Source organism: Pteropus alecto, unplaced genomic scaffold, assembly GCF_000325575.1.
Source record: "Pteropus alecto unplaced genomic scaffold, ASM32557v1 scaffold380, whole genome shotgun sequence".
Classification (NCBI taxonomy): Eukaryota; Metazoa; Chordata; class Mammalia; order Chiroptera; family Pteropodidae; genus Pteropus; species Pteropus alecto.
Window position 1 is genome coordinate 110565 of NW_006430090.1, and position 17172 is coordinate 127736.

The 17172-nt window shown below is 57.6% G+C and overlaps 3 protein-coding genes across 3 annotated transcripts in view; 1 reads left to right on the forward strand and 2 right to left on the reverse strand.

Annotated features, from left to right (window-relative positions):
- RNF225 (ring finger protein 225) overlaps nt 1-1378 on the reverse strand; it is a 2133-nt gene extending 755 nt beyond the window's left edge. The window contains exon 1 of the mRNA XM_025046639.1: nt 4-1378. Within this exon, the coding sequence (XP_024902407.1) occupies nt 4-249 (246 nt within the window). The 5' untranslated portion in view covers nt 250-1378. The remainder of the gene's footprint in view (nt 1-3) is intronic.
- A 140-nt stretch (nt 1379-1518) lies between these two features.
- On the reverse strand, nt 1519-6298 carry RPS5 (ribosomal protein S5). Its single transcript, XM_006904756.3, has 6 exons — nt 6153-6298; nt 5275-5383; nt 2791-3000; nt 2511-2639; nt 1709-1807; nt 1519-1639 (listed from the first exon to the last, which is right to left on the reverse strand). Exons 2-6 carry the CDS (start codon nt 5380-5382, stop codon nt 1571-1573), a joined length of 615 nt encoding a protein of 204 aa, XP_006904818.1. The 5' UTR covers nt 5383; nt 6153-6298; the 3' UTR covers nt 1519-1570.
- Nucleotides 6299-6430: 132 nt separating this feature from the next.
- The window catches only part of ZNF837 (zinc finger protein 837), an 11444-nt gene continuing 702 nt past the window's right edge, over nt 6431-17172 (forward strand). Inside the window, exons 1-3 of the mRNA XM_025046640.1 lie at nt 6431-6568; nt 7127-9780; nt 16545-17161. Coding sequence (XP_024902408.1) covers nt 9600-9780; nt 16545-17161 — 798 coding nt within the window. The 5' untranslated portion in view covers nt 6431-6568; nt 7127-9599. The remainder of the gene's footprint in view (nt 6569-7126; nt 9781-16544; nt 17162-17172) is intronic.

Here is a 17172-nt window from a genome sequence, read left to right on the forward strand (position 1 = left end):
AGCCAGGCACTCGAGGCAGAAGACGTGGCCGCAGTCCAGGCGCTTGGGCAGCTTGAACACGCCGTCGAAGGGCGACACGCAGATGAGGCACTCCACGGGGGACGCAGGGGGCAGGATGGGGCCAGAGCCCGGGCTGCCGTCCCCCTCATCCTCGTCTTCGTCCTCGTCCGTCCCCCTTCCGGGGGAGCTGGGGCCCGTGCTCTGAGGGGCCCGGGCGCGGCGGAGCCAGGGCGGCCGAGGGCAGGGCATCCCGACCGGACCTGCAGGGAGAGGCGGTCAGGCCGGGGAGGCGTTGGCGGAAGGATGCAGGGGAGCCCGGCGTCAGGGACTGGGCTCTGGAGGGGATCAGGGCCCAGGAGAGACGGGATGGGGCGACGCGGAGACTCGCGGTTGTAGAAGCTGTCCAAGGTGGCAGGATTAGGACTTGGGGGGCGGGGTGGGCAGGTAGATAGGAAGGCAGGGACTGTGGGATGGACCAGAGATGAACCCAGGGGACCACAGATGAGTGAGACTTGGAGGCCTCAGAGACGGAGCCTGAGGACCCGACAGGCTTGCGAGTGAGCAAAAATAGGGACTCCAGGGAGGGGCAGAGGACACCTGGCCGCGGGGGGCCAACAGCAGAGCGAGGCTGAAAGCACACAGCAGGGGTCAGGGGCTCCCCACCAGTGACACACCAGCCGGCCATCGGGCTCTTCCTACCTGTTGGTGCCTCCTCCTCCTGGCTGGCTGGTCCCTGCCAGTTCTGACCCCAATCCTTGGCCTACTGGCTTCTGGACACTGTGCCCCGCCCTGTGGGACGTAACCTGCATGGAACCACGCCCCCAAGTCCCAGGTTCCCGCCAGACCCGTCAGACTGCTTGCCCCGCCCACCAGGACTGTGAGCACCCAGCCGGATGTCGGGGGTGGTGAGGTAATGGCACAGGTCACAGAACTGACAACCCAGGCTCCTCAGGTGAGGGCTCGCCCTCACCCACTCAGCTCAACTGTCCACCTTGGAGTCACAGTATAGCAAGAACCTGGGGGGGGGCAGGGCTCTGCAGGCTGCACCCAGAACCAAAGTGGTTAGGGAGGCTGCCTGGAGCTGCAGTGGAAAACTGGCCAGAACAACGGTGGGATTTTTGGAGTCCTGGGGTGGAAGGCAGGCAGACCCCACTGTGGACTGGCCACCGTTGGCCTCTGCCCACTCACTGGGTGCAGAGGGGTTGTCATGGCCCAAACCGCAGGCTTCTCAGCGAGGTAGACCGCCACCCAGACCTCATGAGCACCCAGTAAGCCCCTCCCCAGGCCCCAGTGATAACTCTGCCAGGACAACCCCACCCCTCTCTCCCAACACCTGCAACACTCTGGGTGGCCATGCCTGCAGGCCGAGGTGTCACGGTTCTGAGTCAGTGGTGTTTCCCTGGGGAAGCGAGATCCCCACAGGCCGAAAGACGTGCCAGGAATGTGAGCAGCTCCTCAGGACACTGGGGCCACCCTGCCCCACTCCCCAAAGCCCCCCAAGGACAAACAGCACAGGCAGGTGGTGCTGCCTCAGAGGGCAAACAGGTTTATTGGGGCTGCAGCCAGGTGATCAACGGTTGGACTTGGCCACACGCTCCAGCTCGTCTTTCTTCTTGATGGCGTAGGAGTTGGAAGAACCCTGCAAGGAGGCACATGGTCAGCTCTGGATGCTGGAGGAGCCTCCCCTGAACCCCATGTCCTCACCCACCTTGGCCGCGTTGATGAGCTCATCCGCCAGGCACTCGGCGATGGTTTTGATGTTCCGGAAGGCGGCCTCCCGGGCACCAGTGCACAGCAGCCAAATGGCCTGGGGAGTACAGGGGTCAGCAAACCTGGGGCAGGGCATGTCCCCAGACCAGGCAGGGCCCCCAACAAAAGCTGCCTACTACATTGCCACCAACTGGCCCACTGAGACAAGACATAGCAGGAGTCCACAGTGCTGCCCAGGTGCCATGCGGCCAGATCTGGGGTCGGACTGTGAGGGTCACAAAAATAAGCGTAGACACAAAGGCTGAGGTTGGGTCCCCGATGATGGGAGACTCGAGACCCACGACTGGGAATGCAACACGACGTGAGCTCTTGGCCTGGACTCTTGATTGAAAATGAGCCGTTATGAAGGGTGTGCTAGGGACAGCTGCATAAATGGGAGAGGGAACACTGGCTGATGGCTGTTCAGTTCCTTGGGGGTGGATGGTGGGGACGTTCTTAGAGAGACCCAGGAAGCATGAAGGGTAAATGGTTAGAACGTCTGTGACTGATTCTCAAACGGTCAAAAAAACACAGAGTGCGTAAAAACATACACCTCAGCCAAATGTGGCCTAGAAAGCCCAATGCTAGGATCTGCCCCTCACAGGATGGGAATCAGGAAGGCTTCCTGGAGGAAATGACACTCCAGGTAAAACATGCAGACAGGGATAAGCCTTCCCACTTGCCAACTCTGCCCCGGGCAGGACTCTGAGGCCTGATTGCTGTTCCTGCCCAGCCCCATGTGCCAAAAGCCCCAGGCCCACCTGATTTACACGGCGCAGAGGGGACACATCCACGGCCTGTCGCCTCACTGTTCCGGCTCGCCCAATGCGGGTCGAGTCCTCCCGAGGGCCACTGTTGATGATGGCATTCACTAGGACCTGCAGGGGGTTCTAGGAGACAGGGAGGCCGTGAGCCTGTCTTCTGGCCGAATCCCTCCCTGTCTCCTCTCTAAAACCTGGAGGAGCTGGTGAGCATGCCGGGGGCGGCTGTTGGCTATAGGGGTCATAAGGGCACTGTGCCCCACAGGCCCTGGGGCCCTACCTCGCCAGTGAGCAGATGAATGATCTCGAAAGCGTGCTTGACAATGCGCACGGTCATCAGCTTCTTGCCGTTGTTGCGGCCGTGCATCATCATGGAGTTGGTGAGGCGCTCCACGATCGGGCACTGCGCCTTGCGGAAGCGCTTGGCTGCGTAGCGGCCCGCGCTGTGGGGCAGGTACTTGGCATACTTCTCCTTCACTGCGATGTAATCCTGGGGCAACAGGAGGGGCATGGGGACCTCAGGCAGGAGCACCGTTAAGTAGCTGCCACCCACATGGAGGGGCTTGGCTGTGAGCCCCACCGGCCACAAAAACATAAGAACCTGAACAAGTGACTTTCCGAAGTTGCTGAAGAGCGCTTCCTTCATGGGAGGGAGCGGGGTGAACCACGGAGAACAGCGCATGACCCATCGTGCTTTAGGCGCTCCTCAAAAGCTGCCCAGCGGACATTTGAAATGAGGGAATTCCTTTTTTGGGGAGAGGGGAACTGTACCATGCACTACAGGATATTTAGCAGTATGCAGGCAACACCCCTCGGTTTTGACACCCAAAATGTACTGTCATTGCCAAATGTCCCTTAGAGGGGAAAAAAAGAAATCAACCCACAATCCTTCCTATATGTGTATACATTTCCTGAGAAAATGTCAAGAATGCACCAAGATGTTGCGGGGGGGACGGGAGATCAGACGAACTGTGTATGTTTACAGGACTGTCAGTAATTCCACTATGAGACACACCCAAGGTCGGTGTGCCCCTTATATACGAGGATACAGGCATCCACGTTTTTCTACAATAACGGCAATGACAGGAAAGGACACAGGATTCTGATACTAATATGACAGTATGGTGTCTACAATGCAGCGAAGCACTTGCACAAAAAGGCCAAGTAACCCAGGCATGGGTTCATGCGGGGGAGAAACGCACACACCGCCGTCCTGCCTGCCCCACAGCAGAGCCCTGCACAAACTTTCTGGACAGGGCGAACTGTTCCCACACCGACGGCTGCCTTTCCAGTCCCTAAGAGGGTACTAGGAAAAGTGGAAAATAGTTTTTTAGAATTTTAAAGGGTGTACAAAAAAAAAAAGGAAGTCAGGAAGTGGATATATGTGACAGAATAGACGTGATCCAGACTAAAACATTTACTAACCCTTTAAGTTTGCAGATCCACCAACAAACCCATGAATGTCTACATGACATTCGGCGTGAAAAATTGTAGGGAGATAAAGCTCCCCAAATTCAAAAGAGTGCATGGATTATCTCGGGAGGCCTGCTTGCATAAAAAGGAAAAGGCTGGTTCTGTGGAATTCCAGAAAGAAGAAGATTAAGTATAGATAAAGGGAGTGTCAAAGGGAGTCTCAAAGGAAGTGTCGATTGTACCTTGATCTTCAGGATGTTACTTTAATTATGTTATCTTGGGAGACCAAAAGGAACAGATTATGTATAAAAAGAAGGATAAAAAATAAACTCGGAGAGACAGTTGTGAGATCTGTTCTCCCTCCTTCACCCTGTCTGTCTTCTCTTTTTTCTCAGTCCCCGCTCCCCCATTCAGGGACCCGGTTTGACTTGGTCGGCTGGCTTCCGACAAAAAATAAGGCTGAGTTCTCCATAAGGCTTAATGCCCAGATCCCATAATATACTTATATAGATGCAATAAAAATGTTTTAATTCCTTTTAAACAAGAAAGAGAAAGAATGACTATAACCCAACCTGAATTTTGTTCATCTCCGTATTAATACAGTCACGAAAAAAACTTTTTGTTATATGAAGGGCCTACAAAAGTCCTAACGAGGCCAAGTATAAAACATGGGAGTAAAGTGGGAGGACGCTCATTTCCTAATCTCAAAAACGCATCCAAAGCTACAGTAATCGAGACGGCGTGGTCCTGGTTCAAGGAAAGACATTCAGACCAACGGAACGTGACCGAGTCCAGACGTAAACACACACGTCTGCGTTCAACTGATGTGCCACAAGGGCACCAAGGCCATTCAGTGGGGCAAAGACTCTGTTCAACAAATGGCGCCGGGACACACGCGTAAGGCATATGGAAGAGATTTAAATTACAAACATTCTACGGTCAGATTTGTTAAAAAAAAAAAAAATGCACAAAGCTCAAAGCAACAAAAAACTAGATGGTGCCAGGACAATGATTTCACACGCAAAAAAATGATGTCTGAACTCATAGTCTAAAGTGATTACCGCGGTGTTGTGTAGTCGACTACAAAACAAAAAACTAAGAAACAGCCCAAGGGATGTGCTGCTCCTTCTGAGGAAGGAGCTACCCCGTGAAAAAAACCATAGCAATTTCTGGACAGGACACAAGGACGCGGACGTGGTGGGGTTGGTTGGTGGTCTAGGGAGTCCCCTTTTACCTGTCATGTCTTCAATTCTTGACTAAGTTGGACAGCTTCAAGTTTCAAGTGACCCCTCCCACAAGAATCCACATGTGCCCCCAACCTCTGGCTGGAGGAACCACCACCCCTCCTCACCTGCAAAGAAATGTCATTGATCTGCACATCATCCGTGCTCCACTTCCCAAAGAGCTTGATGTCGGGGGTCTCTGCTACTGCAGGTGCGGCTGTCTCCCACTCCGTCATCCTAGGGACAGAAAACGTCAGAGCCCAGGCACACCCACCACTGATTCCGAGACCTGTCCGCATTCTGTGAATTCGAAGTTACGAAAACCCGAGGAAGGCTGTGAAATTCTGGGTCCATCTCTTTGAACTCTTGAGAAACCACTCAGCGTTCAGCAAGCTGCGTCTCTCGCCCAGCATCCCTGGGGCCAAGAGCTGGCAGGCACGCGGGTCAACGGCTGCTGCTTGGACCACAGGTGGGCAGGTGATGCCAAATGCCTTGATATGGCATCTGCAGGGGTTCAAATCCCAGCCATGTCATTAACGAGCTCTGCGACGCTCGAAGAGTCAACAAACTGCTTTGGACTACGCTTCCCCATCAGTGAAACGAAACTGTTATCTGCCATCAAAGACCACCGCACGAATCCTGCGCAGAATCAAGTCAAAGATGCGGTCCGTGGCCAATACTAAGGAGGCACTAAGGGCTGCTACTAAGGAGAGAACCGTGCCCAGAACAGATGGTGCATCGTGCATCTCGGAACCTTCCTATCTCAATGTGCGGTTAGTGGCCAAACCCACAGTCCGGAGCCCCGCTGCGGGCACAGCACCGAAGCGGCGGCGGAGCAGTAACCAGGCAAGGGCTTTCCCCACGACTCCGCCCGTTTCGCTCGCACGTTTTCCGGAGAGAGTTGAGGCCCCCCCCCAAAAAAAGTCCGGGCCTCGGGGCCCGCCCCTATGACTCCCTAAAGCATTCTGCATCGTCCCTCAGACCCCCGGCCCCGCGGCGGCCTCACCTGAGAGCGTAGTCGGGGCGTCTCTGTCGCTCGGCGTGGACCACACGCGGCCCTGGCACCGACAGGAAGAGGCCGCGGGCCGCGGGCCTTCGCCTTTAACGGGAGCGAACACTTCCGGGTCAGCGGAGGCCACGCGCGCGCAACAGGAACAGTGTCTCTATGGACCAATCCGGAGCAAGACTGTAAAGGTGTCCTCCGCACTCCATGAACGACTTTGCCAGGGCGCATGCGCACTCGCAGACGTGTCCCCACCAGCGTGCCTGGCAGACGTGTGTTTTCCAGTACTTGCCGGGCGCGCGGGGAACAGCACAAGCGCACAGTTCTCCGTGAGGTCAGCGCCGCCATGTCTAATAAGAGTAGAACTCCGGCTCGGGCTCGCCGCTTTCTGACTTCGAGTCCCACCTGCCATCCACCAGGTTTGGAGGGGCGGGTAACTGGTTCGGCACCCCTGTCATTTCTTGGCCCAGGCGCGGCCGCTTCCCCGGGTGGCGGAATGGTATCCCGTTGTCACGACTGCCCTCACTCGGTGCCGGCGCCCGCGCGCGTGCGCGGACACCACTCGTGCGTCCCGCTCTGCTACACTGTCACGCTTGGGGCTGCTGCGACCCTGAACCCCGGAGAAGGGACGTTTTTCGACTTGATCTCTCCCTTTACCCCCATCTCCGGGTTCCCCCATCGTCTTTCCTCGACCTGTCATCGCGTGCCGCCGGAGATCGGGGAGGGGCCCTAGGAGAGGGGCCCGTGTGCCCAGCAGGCGCCCTGGGGGAACAGCCTCCGCTCTCTTTGGTCCACTGGGGCCTGTGCTGGTGCTGAGGTTACTGGACGGCGCAAGGGGTCGGCACTGGTTGTAGGTGCCCTGCCCATTCTGCAGCCCCACCCAGTGACTGTGGAGAGCATGCGCCAGACACACACACACACACACACACACACACACACACACCCCACCCCCACCTGTTTGCACTTCCTGAACCTAGACCACGGAGCTGAGCTGGACGCGTGGGTTCTACCCTGGTGGGCTTCCCAGAGACAGCAACACTCTGTCTGCACATCCCGCGCCCGGCAGGATGGCAAGGAGCCGCATCTGGCCGAACACGGGTTTTCCCACTGCCTGGAGGCTACCTCAGCAGAGGGCACAAGAGCTGCATCCAGAAGGCAGGGCCCCAACCCCTGTAGCTGGTGGCCCTTAACACTGCCCTCAACCCTGATATGTGAGGAGCAGTAGCCTTGGGCCTCCCACTGGGGTCTGCGGTTATGGAGAGGGGCTATGGCCCCAGAGGGACCCTCTCTAATTCTTGGGGGCCCTGCCTGGTCCTGGGGGCTGCACCTGGAGTGGTGATGACTGGGGAGAAAGCAGGAAGGCTGGGTGAAGGAAGTGGCACCTTTCACTCTCACACTGAGCAGGATACAGAGGGGACCCCCACAACTCTGCCTCTTACTCTTTGAAAGCTGACAGGGCCCACTCCTTCAGCATAGAAATTAGAACAGAATCATACATGGCCGGTTTGGAGCCTGTGACCTGGCTACTGGTGGTCATTTGATAACGTACATCTATATAAACGTCACAAGGGTCTGCCGTGCATTGGAGGGACATGAATTCAGAACAATCTCACAGACATGGGTTCGTGGTGCCTGTGATTTGGGAGTGCAAGACACAAATTAGGGAAGAAACGGGGATGTAGATTGAGGAAAAGGAATCCGAAACCTTAAATGGAAGAGAAATCTGGACCTGGATTTGGGAGGACTCAGAGGCAGGAATTGGAGAACGAGTAGAAACGAATATTGGGAAAGAACCAGACATTCGAATTTATCCCCCGACCACCTCACCGCTGAGCTGGCTGCCTTCAGTTCCTGCCGAAATTCCTTTATGTCTCCCCTTTTTACAGCTTCCAAGACTGTTGAGGAAATTTGGTCGACCCATCCAGGATGCCACTTTAATGGCTCCTGGGACCCTTTTCCTTCCCGGAAACTGCTAGCCCCTCCATTTCTGCTCAGCTTTTGCACATCCGGCCCCAGTTTTCTGAGTTGGAGGCTGGCCCCAGGATTGAGGCTCCAGCCCAGGATGCTGAGCATGGAAGAATCTGTAGGCCCTCAAGAGAGGCCTGAGGTGGAACTGAGCACCCTTACAGAGGACAGAGCTGGGAAACCCCCTCTCAGGGATGGCAGGTGGCAGGACAACTTCCTCAGGCCACAGGCTCCCAAGACTGTGGCCTTGGCAGGAGCCCTGACAATTCGAAGGAGCTGGATTCCTTGTGTGGGAGCCTACTTCCTCTCTAGTGCCCTGCGTGACCAAGGGTCTCACTCCTGAAGCACCCTGTGTGTAACCACTGAATGTAGTGGGGTGCTTTTCTGTTGCTACTCCCAGTATTAGTCCTGAGGAGGGTGGGGGACCCCCCTTAGGCAACAGGCTTCTGTAACAGTGGGAAGGGTATGCAGACCATCCGTAGACCTCTCACCAGCACCTACCCAGATAAGGCCCTCACACCAGTGCCCGCCTTCAGTTGGACCTCCAGCTTCCTTAAGTACAAGCAACTTCACACCTGACCCAACAGCAATAAGGCCTTTGTGTGGTGGGTAGACCTGCGGCAGCACCAGATAATTCACTCCAGGGAGAGGCCCTTTCTATGCACCCAGAGAAGGAAATCCTTTTGGAAGAGCTCAGTGCTGCTCCAGCAGCAGGGCACACACTGGCATGAGATGTCCCAATTCTGGTCAGCCTCCTCACACATCAGAAGATCCGAAGTTCCGGCAGTGAGAAGCCCCAGGGAGTGCACTGAGACGTTCAGGCAGTGGTGGAACCTGCTCACACACTGGCACCCCATACAGAGAGCCAGAGATTGTGTTCCTTTGTGGCAACTGTGGCAAGGCCTTCGTGAGCTACCAGAATAGGCACATGGACAAACAGCCTTCCAAGTGCCATTCAGGCACAACTCACTCAACTTCATTGAGTATGGTAAGCCCCACGCAGATTTCCAAACCAAGCCCTTTGTCCTTGGATAGGGCCAAGGAATAGATGGGCATAAGATGAGGATGATGTCAGTGGGTGAGGCCTGACCAGCTTATTCTACCGAGGTGAGCAAGTGGGGTTAGCATTACTTTTGGGGCTGGAGGCCGTGGCTCTCAAACGGGGGTGCACATACTAGAATCAACTATGGGGCTTTGACACCCAGATACTCGAGCTCCACTCCTGGCAGTGTGGCAAGTAGCTCGCTCACTGGGACATGTCAGAACCCAAGCGTTTCCCACCCCAGCGAGGCAGGGAATGGCCGATCGTTTCTGCGTCCAGACCTCCCAGAAGTATGACTGGGAGCAAGGGCTATCAATCATCGTAACGACCAATCATCCGTATTCTGGGGCTTGGTGGGCGGAACCATGCTCATTCTGGACGCCGTCTCCTTGGTGACGACGTAGAGTCCAGCCTCCTATTGGGTGTAGCGTGCTTCGGTTGCCATGACTACCGGGAGCACGGAGGGCAGAGCGCGAGGGGACTACATTGCCCGGCAGTCCCGGGGAGGGCCCCAGCCCACCCTCAAGGCGGAGCCAACTTCTCAGTGCAGCGGCGGCCCGGAGGAACGAGAAAGGCTCTGCGCGGCGTGCGGGGACCAGGGGACCTGCGGGCCACCCCCAGCGAGTAAGTGGCATTCAACGTGTACCCGAGACCCCAGCCTGCGAGTCAGGGGCCTCCGGGCGCTCAGCGCCGCCGCCACCCGCGTTCCCTCCTCCAGCCGCGCTGTCGGGGGCCGGCGCCGAGACCGAGGTCTGGCCCCGCACTTCCGGTCCGTTCGCTCAGGGTCCGGGCTGGCTACCGTACGTCGGGCCTTCAGTTCCGGGCGGGTCTGTCCGTTCTGGTTCTGGTTCTGGTTCCGGTTCCGGCTTCCACCAACCCGAGTGTGGAGGTGAGGCCCGCGAGGGGAGGCATCAGGCCCAGGACTCATCGTCGCGACTCTCAGAATCAAGCCCGTCTCCAGTGGCCGACACCGGCCTTCCCGCCGCCTCTGGCCCTGCCTCCCGGCCTCTGCGCTCGCCGTTCCCTTTCCTTGGCTCCGGACGCGGCAGCTCCTCTTCTTCCTTCAGTCCCAGGTCCAATGTCCCCTCCTCCAAGAAGCCGAAGAAGCCGCCGCCTTCCTCCCCCACCTTCGCGCCGCCCCGTGTTCGATGTTCTTCACGTCATTTTCGTTAATCTTGTTCATTTCTTCTTGCCTGTGCTTCCGTCATTCACTCCCCGTAAGTCCCCTGTTTGGCTCCGCTGTGTCCCCCGACCCTGACACAGTCGATGTCCCGCGAGCGCCGAATCTGGCTTATCCTTGAGGACCGGGCCCACGAGGACGAAGGCACCGTGGGAGGGCAGGCACGGAGGGGGGTCGCGCCTGCACTCAGGCCACTGCCCCCCACTGTGTGTCGTGCATTACCTTCCCACTACGCGTACACTGTGACATAGGACAGGCTAGCGTCTGTGTGTCTCGGGGCTGTCAGTGGGGTGAAGTCGGTCTGTGACTCAGAGGTGGAACCACGGTGGGCTTCGCAGATCATCTGTGCCCTCCACACATAAGCTGCCTGTGTTGACCTCCATGAACACCCCCTTAGCAGCCTGAGTGAGCCCTGTGCCAGCTCTGAGGACCTTCATCCTCACTGCTTTCCCACGTGCTATTGCCATGCAGTTCTGCAGGGCTCAGCCTGGGACACAGAAATCTCTCAGCCTCTCTACTTGCCCTAAGGTGCCTGCTCTGTGTCCTGTTCCCATCCACCAGCAGCCCTGGGGCAAGGTGGGGCAAGCCCTGAGGGTGCAGGGCAGAGGGGAGGTAACTGTCAGAACACCAGGGACAGGCCCCTGGGAGTCCTTGCCATGCTCAGTCTCTGATCCCAGGCTGGAGGTCATCCAGGCACAGTGGGTGCTGTGGACGCAGGGCAGGAGAGGCAGAGATGCAGCCATGGTCTCCAGGATGCATCTGCTGTGTCTGGTGCTGGGAGGCAGGGTTTTGTCGCAGCACTTGGGCAGAGTCACCCATGGGAGTGGGTGTCTGGAGACTGTTCTGGAGATATGACTGCCAGGTGCCCCTTGGCTCCCATCTCCTGTGAGTTCAGGGTCCCTCCTGCCACAGGGGCTGCTGCTTCTCACTGGGACCACCCAGTCTTCCCTGACCCTCTGTATAGGCATCTGACACCGAGACATGACCAAGGGTCAGGAGGCCCCCTTCACAACCCACTCATCCTTTTGAGGGTGCTTACCAGTCTCTGTGTTAGTTTCCTGCGGCTGCTGGAACAAATTACTACCAACTGGGTGGCTTAAAACCACGAATTCTCTCTCCATTCTGGAGGCCAGAAGCTGCAGTCAAGTGGTCGGTAGGATGACGCTCTGTGGGCTCCGCCATGGACATAACCCTACGTCCTAGCCTCTGATGCTTCCAGGTGCTCCTTGCTTTGTGGCTGCTGTATGCCAGGCTTGGCCTCTTGTCTCTCTGCCTCATGGGACAGCTGTCATTGGGTTTAGAGCCACCCAAATAATTCAGGATGATCTTGTCTCAAGATCCTTACCTACATCTGCAAGTACACTTTTCCCAAATAGGCTGATAGTCACAGATTCTGGGACTTAGAGTGTGGTTTTATCTTTGGGGGGTTGGAGCACCTTTCAATCCGCTATAGCCTCCATCAGGGGAACCTGCTCAGTTGTGGGTGGCCTCATGCCCAGGACACCCATCCTCTGGTCTGTCCACTGGGTCCATGGCGATTGGCCATCTTGGGTTGGCCAGGCTGCCCCGAGTGTCTTCTCTCACCCTGGTGGTTCCTCGGCCCCCAGATCTTGTGCGGAACAGGAGGTCGTGCCAGATGCTGGCCCGGGGCTCTGCTCTAGCTTCCAGGTATTGTGCAGACCAGGGCATGAGATCGGCAGCCATGACCCTACATACTGGAAGCCCGGGCACCGGAGCATGACAGGCACCCAGGTGCCACTGTCCTTCACACCTGGAGCACACAACGTGATGTCCTGTCAGAGGGAGCTGGATCTCATCTGCGGGGCTTCCGGGACGCATGATTGTTAGAAGCCCCGGTCCCTCCCAGGGATGATGGACAGAAACCTGGGCACCTGCCCTCCTGCTGTTCAGCGTTCACCGTGGGATCCCTCTTTGTGAGGGGCTGGAGTTTGTCTCGGGGTTACAGTTACACAAAGAGGAAGGGGATGATGGGGTCCCCACATCAGTGCCTGTAGCTGGGGAGCCCCTTCTGGTGTGGAGTCCTCAGATCTCAGTGTGGTGGTGGTGTCCCTGGACTGGTCCCCTTCATAAAGGGGCCTGGGGCTCCCCCAGCAGCTCTGTGTGGGCCCCCTGCAGGGTCAGCCTGGCCTCCTGAAGGCAGACCTCAGAATGTCGCAGAACCGGGGGCCCAGAGGCAGGCTCGGGGTCCAGCGGTGGCTGGGGAGGTGGGCAGGATGGGCCTATCCTGAACAGCTCTCTGTGGTGGGCAAATGGGCAGCCTGGGTTTGGAGGACAGACTGGGACATGAATGCCTGCGCCCGTGTCACAGCTTGCCGTCTGTGACTCAGTGCCTGCAGTGCCCTGGGGCAGAGGATGCCACAGGCCCTGCCCTGTGCCCTAGCATGCTGCCCGTCATCTCCAGCAGAGTTTTCTTCTTGAGATGAGTAAATTAAGAGACACCCGGCTGAAGAAGTCCGTGCCCTGGGGGAGGATGCCGTCAGCCCAAGTTTAAGCTTCGGAGATGAAAGGTCTACTTGGTGTGCAGTCCACTTGGCCAAGTTAACGTTTAATTTTACCTGGCAATGCTGAAGACCTTGTTTTTCTCATTACAGAACTATCATCCACACACACACCTGCACCCCACGCAGAGCTCTTTGGGTGGCCAGGGCTCGGGTGACATCCTGGGTGTTGCAGAGTGGGCTCGCCTAGGCTGTTTGAGGACAGGCGTGAGGGCCCCCCTAAGGCAGGGACTCTGCGTGCCACGGGTGCATTCGATTTGCATTATTTTAGATGCAGTTCACATAACATAAATGAGCCATTATAAACTGTACAATTAATTCAGATTGGTTCTTAGTATATTTAGTTTTTAGTGTATTCACTACGTGTGCAACCATCACCATTGTCCAACCCCAGAACGTTCCCAGCACCCCAAGATAAAACCCCATACCCATTCAACCACCGCTCCCCATCCTTTGTCCCCTCAGCCCCTGGCGAGCACTAATCTACTCTTCGTCTCTATGGATTTGCCTATTCTAGATTTTTCATATAAATGGAATTATACGATATGTGGTCTTTCTGTGTCTCGCTTCTTTCACTGAGGGTAGTGTTTTCAGAGGTCCAGCCATGTGTCGGCCCTCCCTTTCGGTTGCTGGGTGGCGGTCCATTTTAGGGACAGACTGGTGCTGTGAGCCGTTCATCAGTGGATGGACATTCGGGCGGTTTCCACCTTTTGGCTGTTACGAAAAATGCTGCTATGGACGTTCTTGCTCAAACGCCTGTTTTCATTTCTCCTGGGCAGACTCCCAGGGGCAGAGTTGCTGTGTCATGCTCCGCATTCTAGAGAAAGCACTTCCCGTGACCTCCCCCAGGCGTCCCGCGAGGACCCTCAGGAGTCGTGACCCCCGAGCCTGCCCACCAGCCCCGCACGGTTTCCGCTCTGGGTTAGGTTCATGTCCACCTCCTGCTGGCCAGCAGCTGGGGCCCTCAGCTGCTTGCGCCCCAATACGCCCTTGTCCCCACTCCTGTTCTCGGGAAGCTGCGCAGTCAGCTCTCAGGGTGACAGGCAGACACAGTGAAAGGCTGGGACAGCACCAGCCCACTTCCCACCTGGAGAGAATGTCCTCGGACTCAAGTCCCCAGTGGTTGGAGAAGAGCTGCCTGTCTGTCACATCCTCCATCAGGCCCAAGTGTCCCTCTCTCAGGGTCCTGTGGACAATCTGGCACCGGGGTGTGACATAGCAGTGCTCACTGTCACCCAGATGTCCTCACGCTGGCTGGGAGAAGTTCTTCACTCCGAGCACCACCTCCTTGGGTCTTGAGCACCAGCTGGCTAATTTGTCAGGTGGAGAAACCAAGGCACAAAGTGGCTGTTGCCACAGTGAGGAGGGCGTTGGATTTCCGAGAACTAAGTCCCGATCAGTGAGTGCCACCTACGGAGAAGAGAGAGCCAGCAAAGAGCCATGCCCTCCTGGGCCTGGACGCGGCTCTGTGAAGGCTTGGTTCACCCAGGCCCCGAGGGACGTTGGGGTGCAGACGGGGCGGCCTTACCTGCCCTGGGTTGAAGGCTGGTCTCCCACAGGCTGCGGGGGGGAGAGAAAGGTTGTGCAGTTATCACTTGTGACGGGAGTGAGGGCTGTGTGAGGTCACAACCCCACCTCTCACACTCCTGTGTGGCAGTGACAGCTGAACTGCTTCCACGGCCCGACCCAATCTCTGGGACATGTCAAGCTCTGTATTTTCACCTTTAACCAATCCAGTGTGTGTGATTTCCACTCGGAGCGCCGGTCATTGATGCGTTTCTGCCATTGTGATCGCGATGTCCAAGGTCAAGGCGATGCACCGGAGGTGGTTGGCAGCAGCATCGCGAAAGGAACCGCGTCCAGGCACTCTGAAGCGTCCTCGCCGGGAACGTGCGGAGTCCTGGTTACACGATTCATGGTTCTTTTCGTTCCTGGTCAGGTTATTTCAGGGCCCTGCGTGACCCTGGGGAACTGCTTATTAGGAATTTAAAAAACTGACGGAAAAGCGACAGTGGGTCAAGGGGGAGCTGGAGCAAGCCATGTCACTAAATATTCTCCAGTTTCTGGAATTTTTGATAAAGGGAGCTCTGCCTGCCACAGAAAAGGGAACACAGAGAAAAAGGGGCACCTGGGCCCTGTGCTCGCTGAGGTGGCGTTTTTCTGTGGTCCCACGTTCACCTCCCAGAGGCCACAGAGAGGAGATCTACCTTTGTTCTGGACGTGACAAGAATTGAGAGGAAATCTTCATTCTTACCCGCGGGCTCTTTAATAGGTCAGTCCTCTGATTATCCGTGACTGTCACTGATCTGGAATGTGACCCACACACAAGGCCTTGTCTTCCTTTCCATTTTCCTCCCCACCAGGTGGGTCTTCTCTGTCTGACCCCTCTGTGCATGTTGGCTGCACCTGAGTCACTGTCCCCGGTCTGCGCGGTGCAGCCGTGCCCCGCCGAGCGAGCCCGCACCCGGATGGGGTGGTTCCGAGCCGCCTGTGTGTTCTTCGAGGTTCCAGGCTAAACATAGTTTTCACTTCATCTAAATGCCATCTTGATGTACATAATGTGTTTCTCCTGCAAATCCTATGTAGCACTCAGCAAAAGCCACCGTGGCAGGTAGAATAATACCCTCCCTTCCCTGAAGGCGTGCATGTCCTCATCCCCAGAACCGGTGACTGTGTCACCTCACACAGCAGAAAGGACTGTGAGGTGCGATGAAGGATCTGATGTGAGTGGTTATTCTGGATTATTCCCAGTGGAATCCCAGTGTCTGCATAAGGAGAGGCAGGAGCCTCAGAGTCCAAGAAGATGTGGCACCAGACGCAGAGCGAGAGACGTTCCCTGCCGGCTTGGAAGGTGGAAGGCGGGGCCCTGTAACGCTGGAAGAGGCAGGTCCTGCCTCCAGAAGCAAGACATGCTGCTGAAACCTTGCTTCAGGGCTGACCTCTGGAACTGGGAGGTGACCAGCTCTCATTGCTTCGAGCCACTAAGGTGGTGGTAGTTCGTTACAGCACCAGTAGGAAGCTAATAGCAGCCACCGTGCGACTAGAAATCACGATAGCAGGTGTCAGGCTCTGGCTGGAATGGGCAGGGTCCGTGCTCAGCTGTTTACATTTGCACTGAGGCCACCAGACCTGAGAGAGCCCGGGCTCCCGGGTGGCAGTGGGGAGGGGCAGATCCAGCGCCCAGCCCTGCTGCAGGATGAGGCCCAGCTCACCCCTCGCAGAAGAGCTGGCTGATGGCAGTGAATGGGGCTGGGCCAGGCCAAGGCAGGGGCCAGGAGGGCATGCCACCAGAAGGCTGGAGGTCAGCAGCAGAGGAGGGATTCTGGCGGGGGAAGTGGCTGACTCATCGGGTTGACCCTGTTGCTTGGGGGAGGAGGCCGCTGAAGTCCCAAGGCAGTGGCGATGGCGGTCCAGCAGCTGGTGAGGAGGAGGGATGACGGCGGGGAGCAGAGAGGCAGGGAAACTGTTCCCTGAGGCCTTGGTGGCAGTCTCGGGTGTGGCCAACGCTGAGAGTAGGGGCAGGAGGCTTTAGGGTTCTCATCTCCTGGTGTCACTTCTCCGTTTCCCTGCCCCGGGGGAGCCGGGGGCCACCCAGCAGGCAACAGTCCTGGGGTCCTGGTTCTTTGGCCCAGTTCTATCCTTCTCCGCTCCTGGGAAATGCCACCTCCCTTTCTCTTCTGCTCTTCCAGATCCTATAGCAGCTCACCGTGGTGGCGGCTGGCTCGGGATGGAGGCTGGAGCCCCGAACTACCTGCGGGGAAGCATTCTCAAGGCGGATCCCCCGGAAACCGACAGGGGCCAGGAGGAGAGGCCCAAGACAGAGCCGAGGCCCCCGGCAGAGGCCCTAGCCCAGAGATGCCCCTCTCAGGAGGGGGACCTGCACGGCTGGACAGGGGGTGGCAGGACGACCCCCCCAGACGGGGACTCCCAGAGCTGGGGCTTCTGTGTGCAGTGCAGCCCAAAAACCCGGCAGAGTGCTGGAGCTGGACGCCCCTTGCAGGAGCTGCGCGGCCTCACCCCGTCTCAGGACCCCGACCTGGTCACTCCCCAGAGGCCGCACCCTGCGGAGGGCCCCTGTTGGAGCCCAGCGGGTGCGAGGCCCTGCAGCCATAACCGCTGCCTGGCGCGGCATCGCAGAGCACCCCTTGGGGAGGAGCTCCCCGTGGGTGACCACCGTGCGGTCCAGGCGTCCCTGTGGCGCTGCCCCCAGCGCGGGGAGGTCCACGCAGACTGTCCGTGGGGCACAGGCGCCCAGCCCTTCCCAAGCCGCCCCGAGCAGAGTGCCCTGGCCGGGCCGCCCGGCGCGGCCCGTGCCCG

Bases quoted from the DNA above. Each gene is read 5' to 3' on its own strand.
- RPS5 (XM_006904756.3), bottom strand. From the start codon at position 5,382: ATGACGGAGTGGGAGACAGCCGCACCTGCAGTAGCAGAGACCCCCGAC. The intron at 3,001-5,274 runs GTGAGGAGGGGT...CTGTTGCCCCAG, and splicing joins TCAATGACATTTCTTTGCAG to GATTACATCGCAGTGAAGGA. The intron at 2,640-2,790 runs GTAGGGCCCCAG...CCTGTCTCCTAG, and splicing joins TTCATCTGCTCACTGGCGAG to AACCCCCTGCAGGTCCTAGT.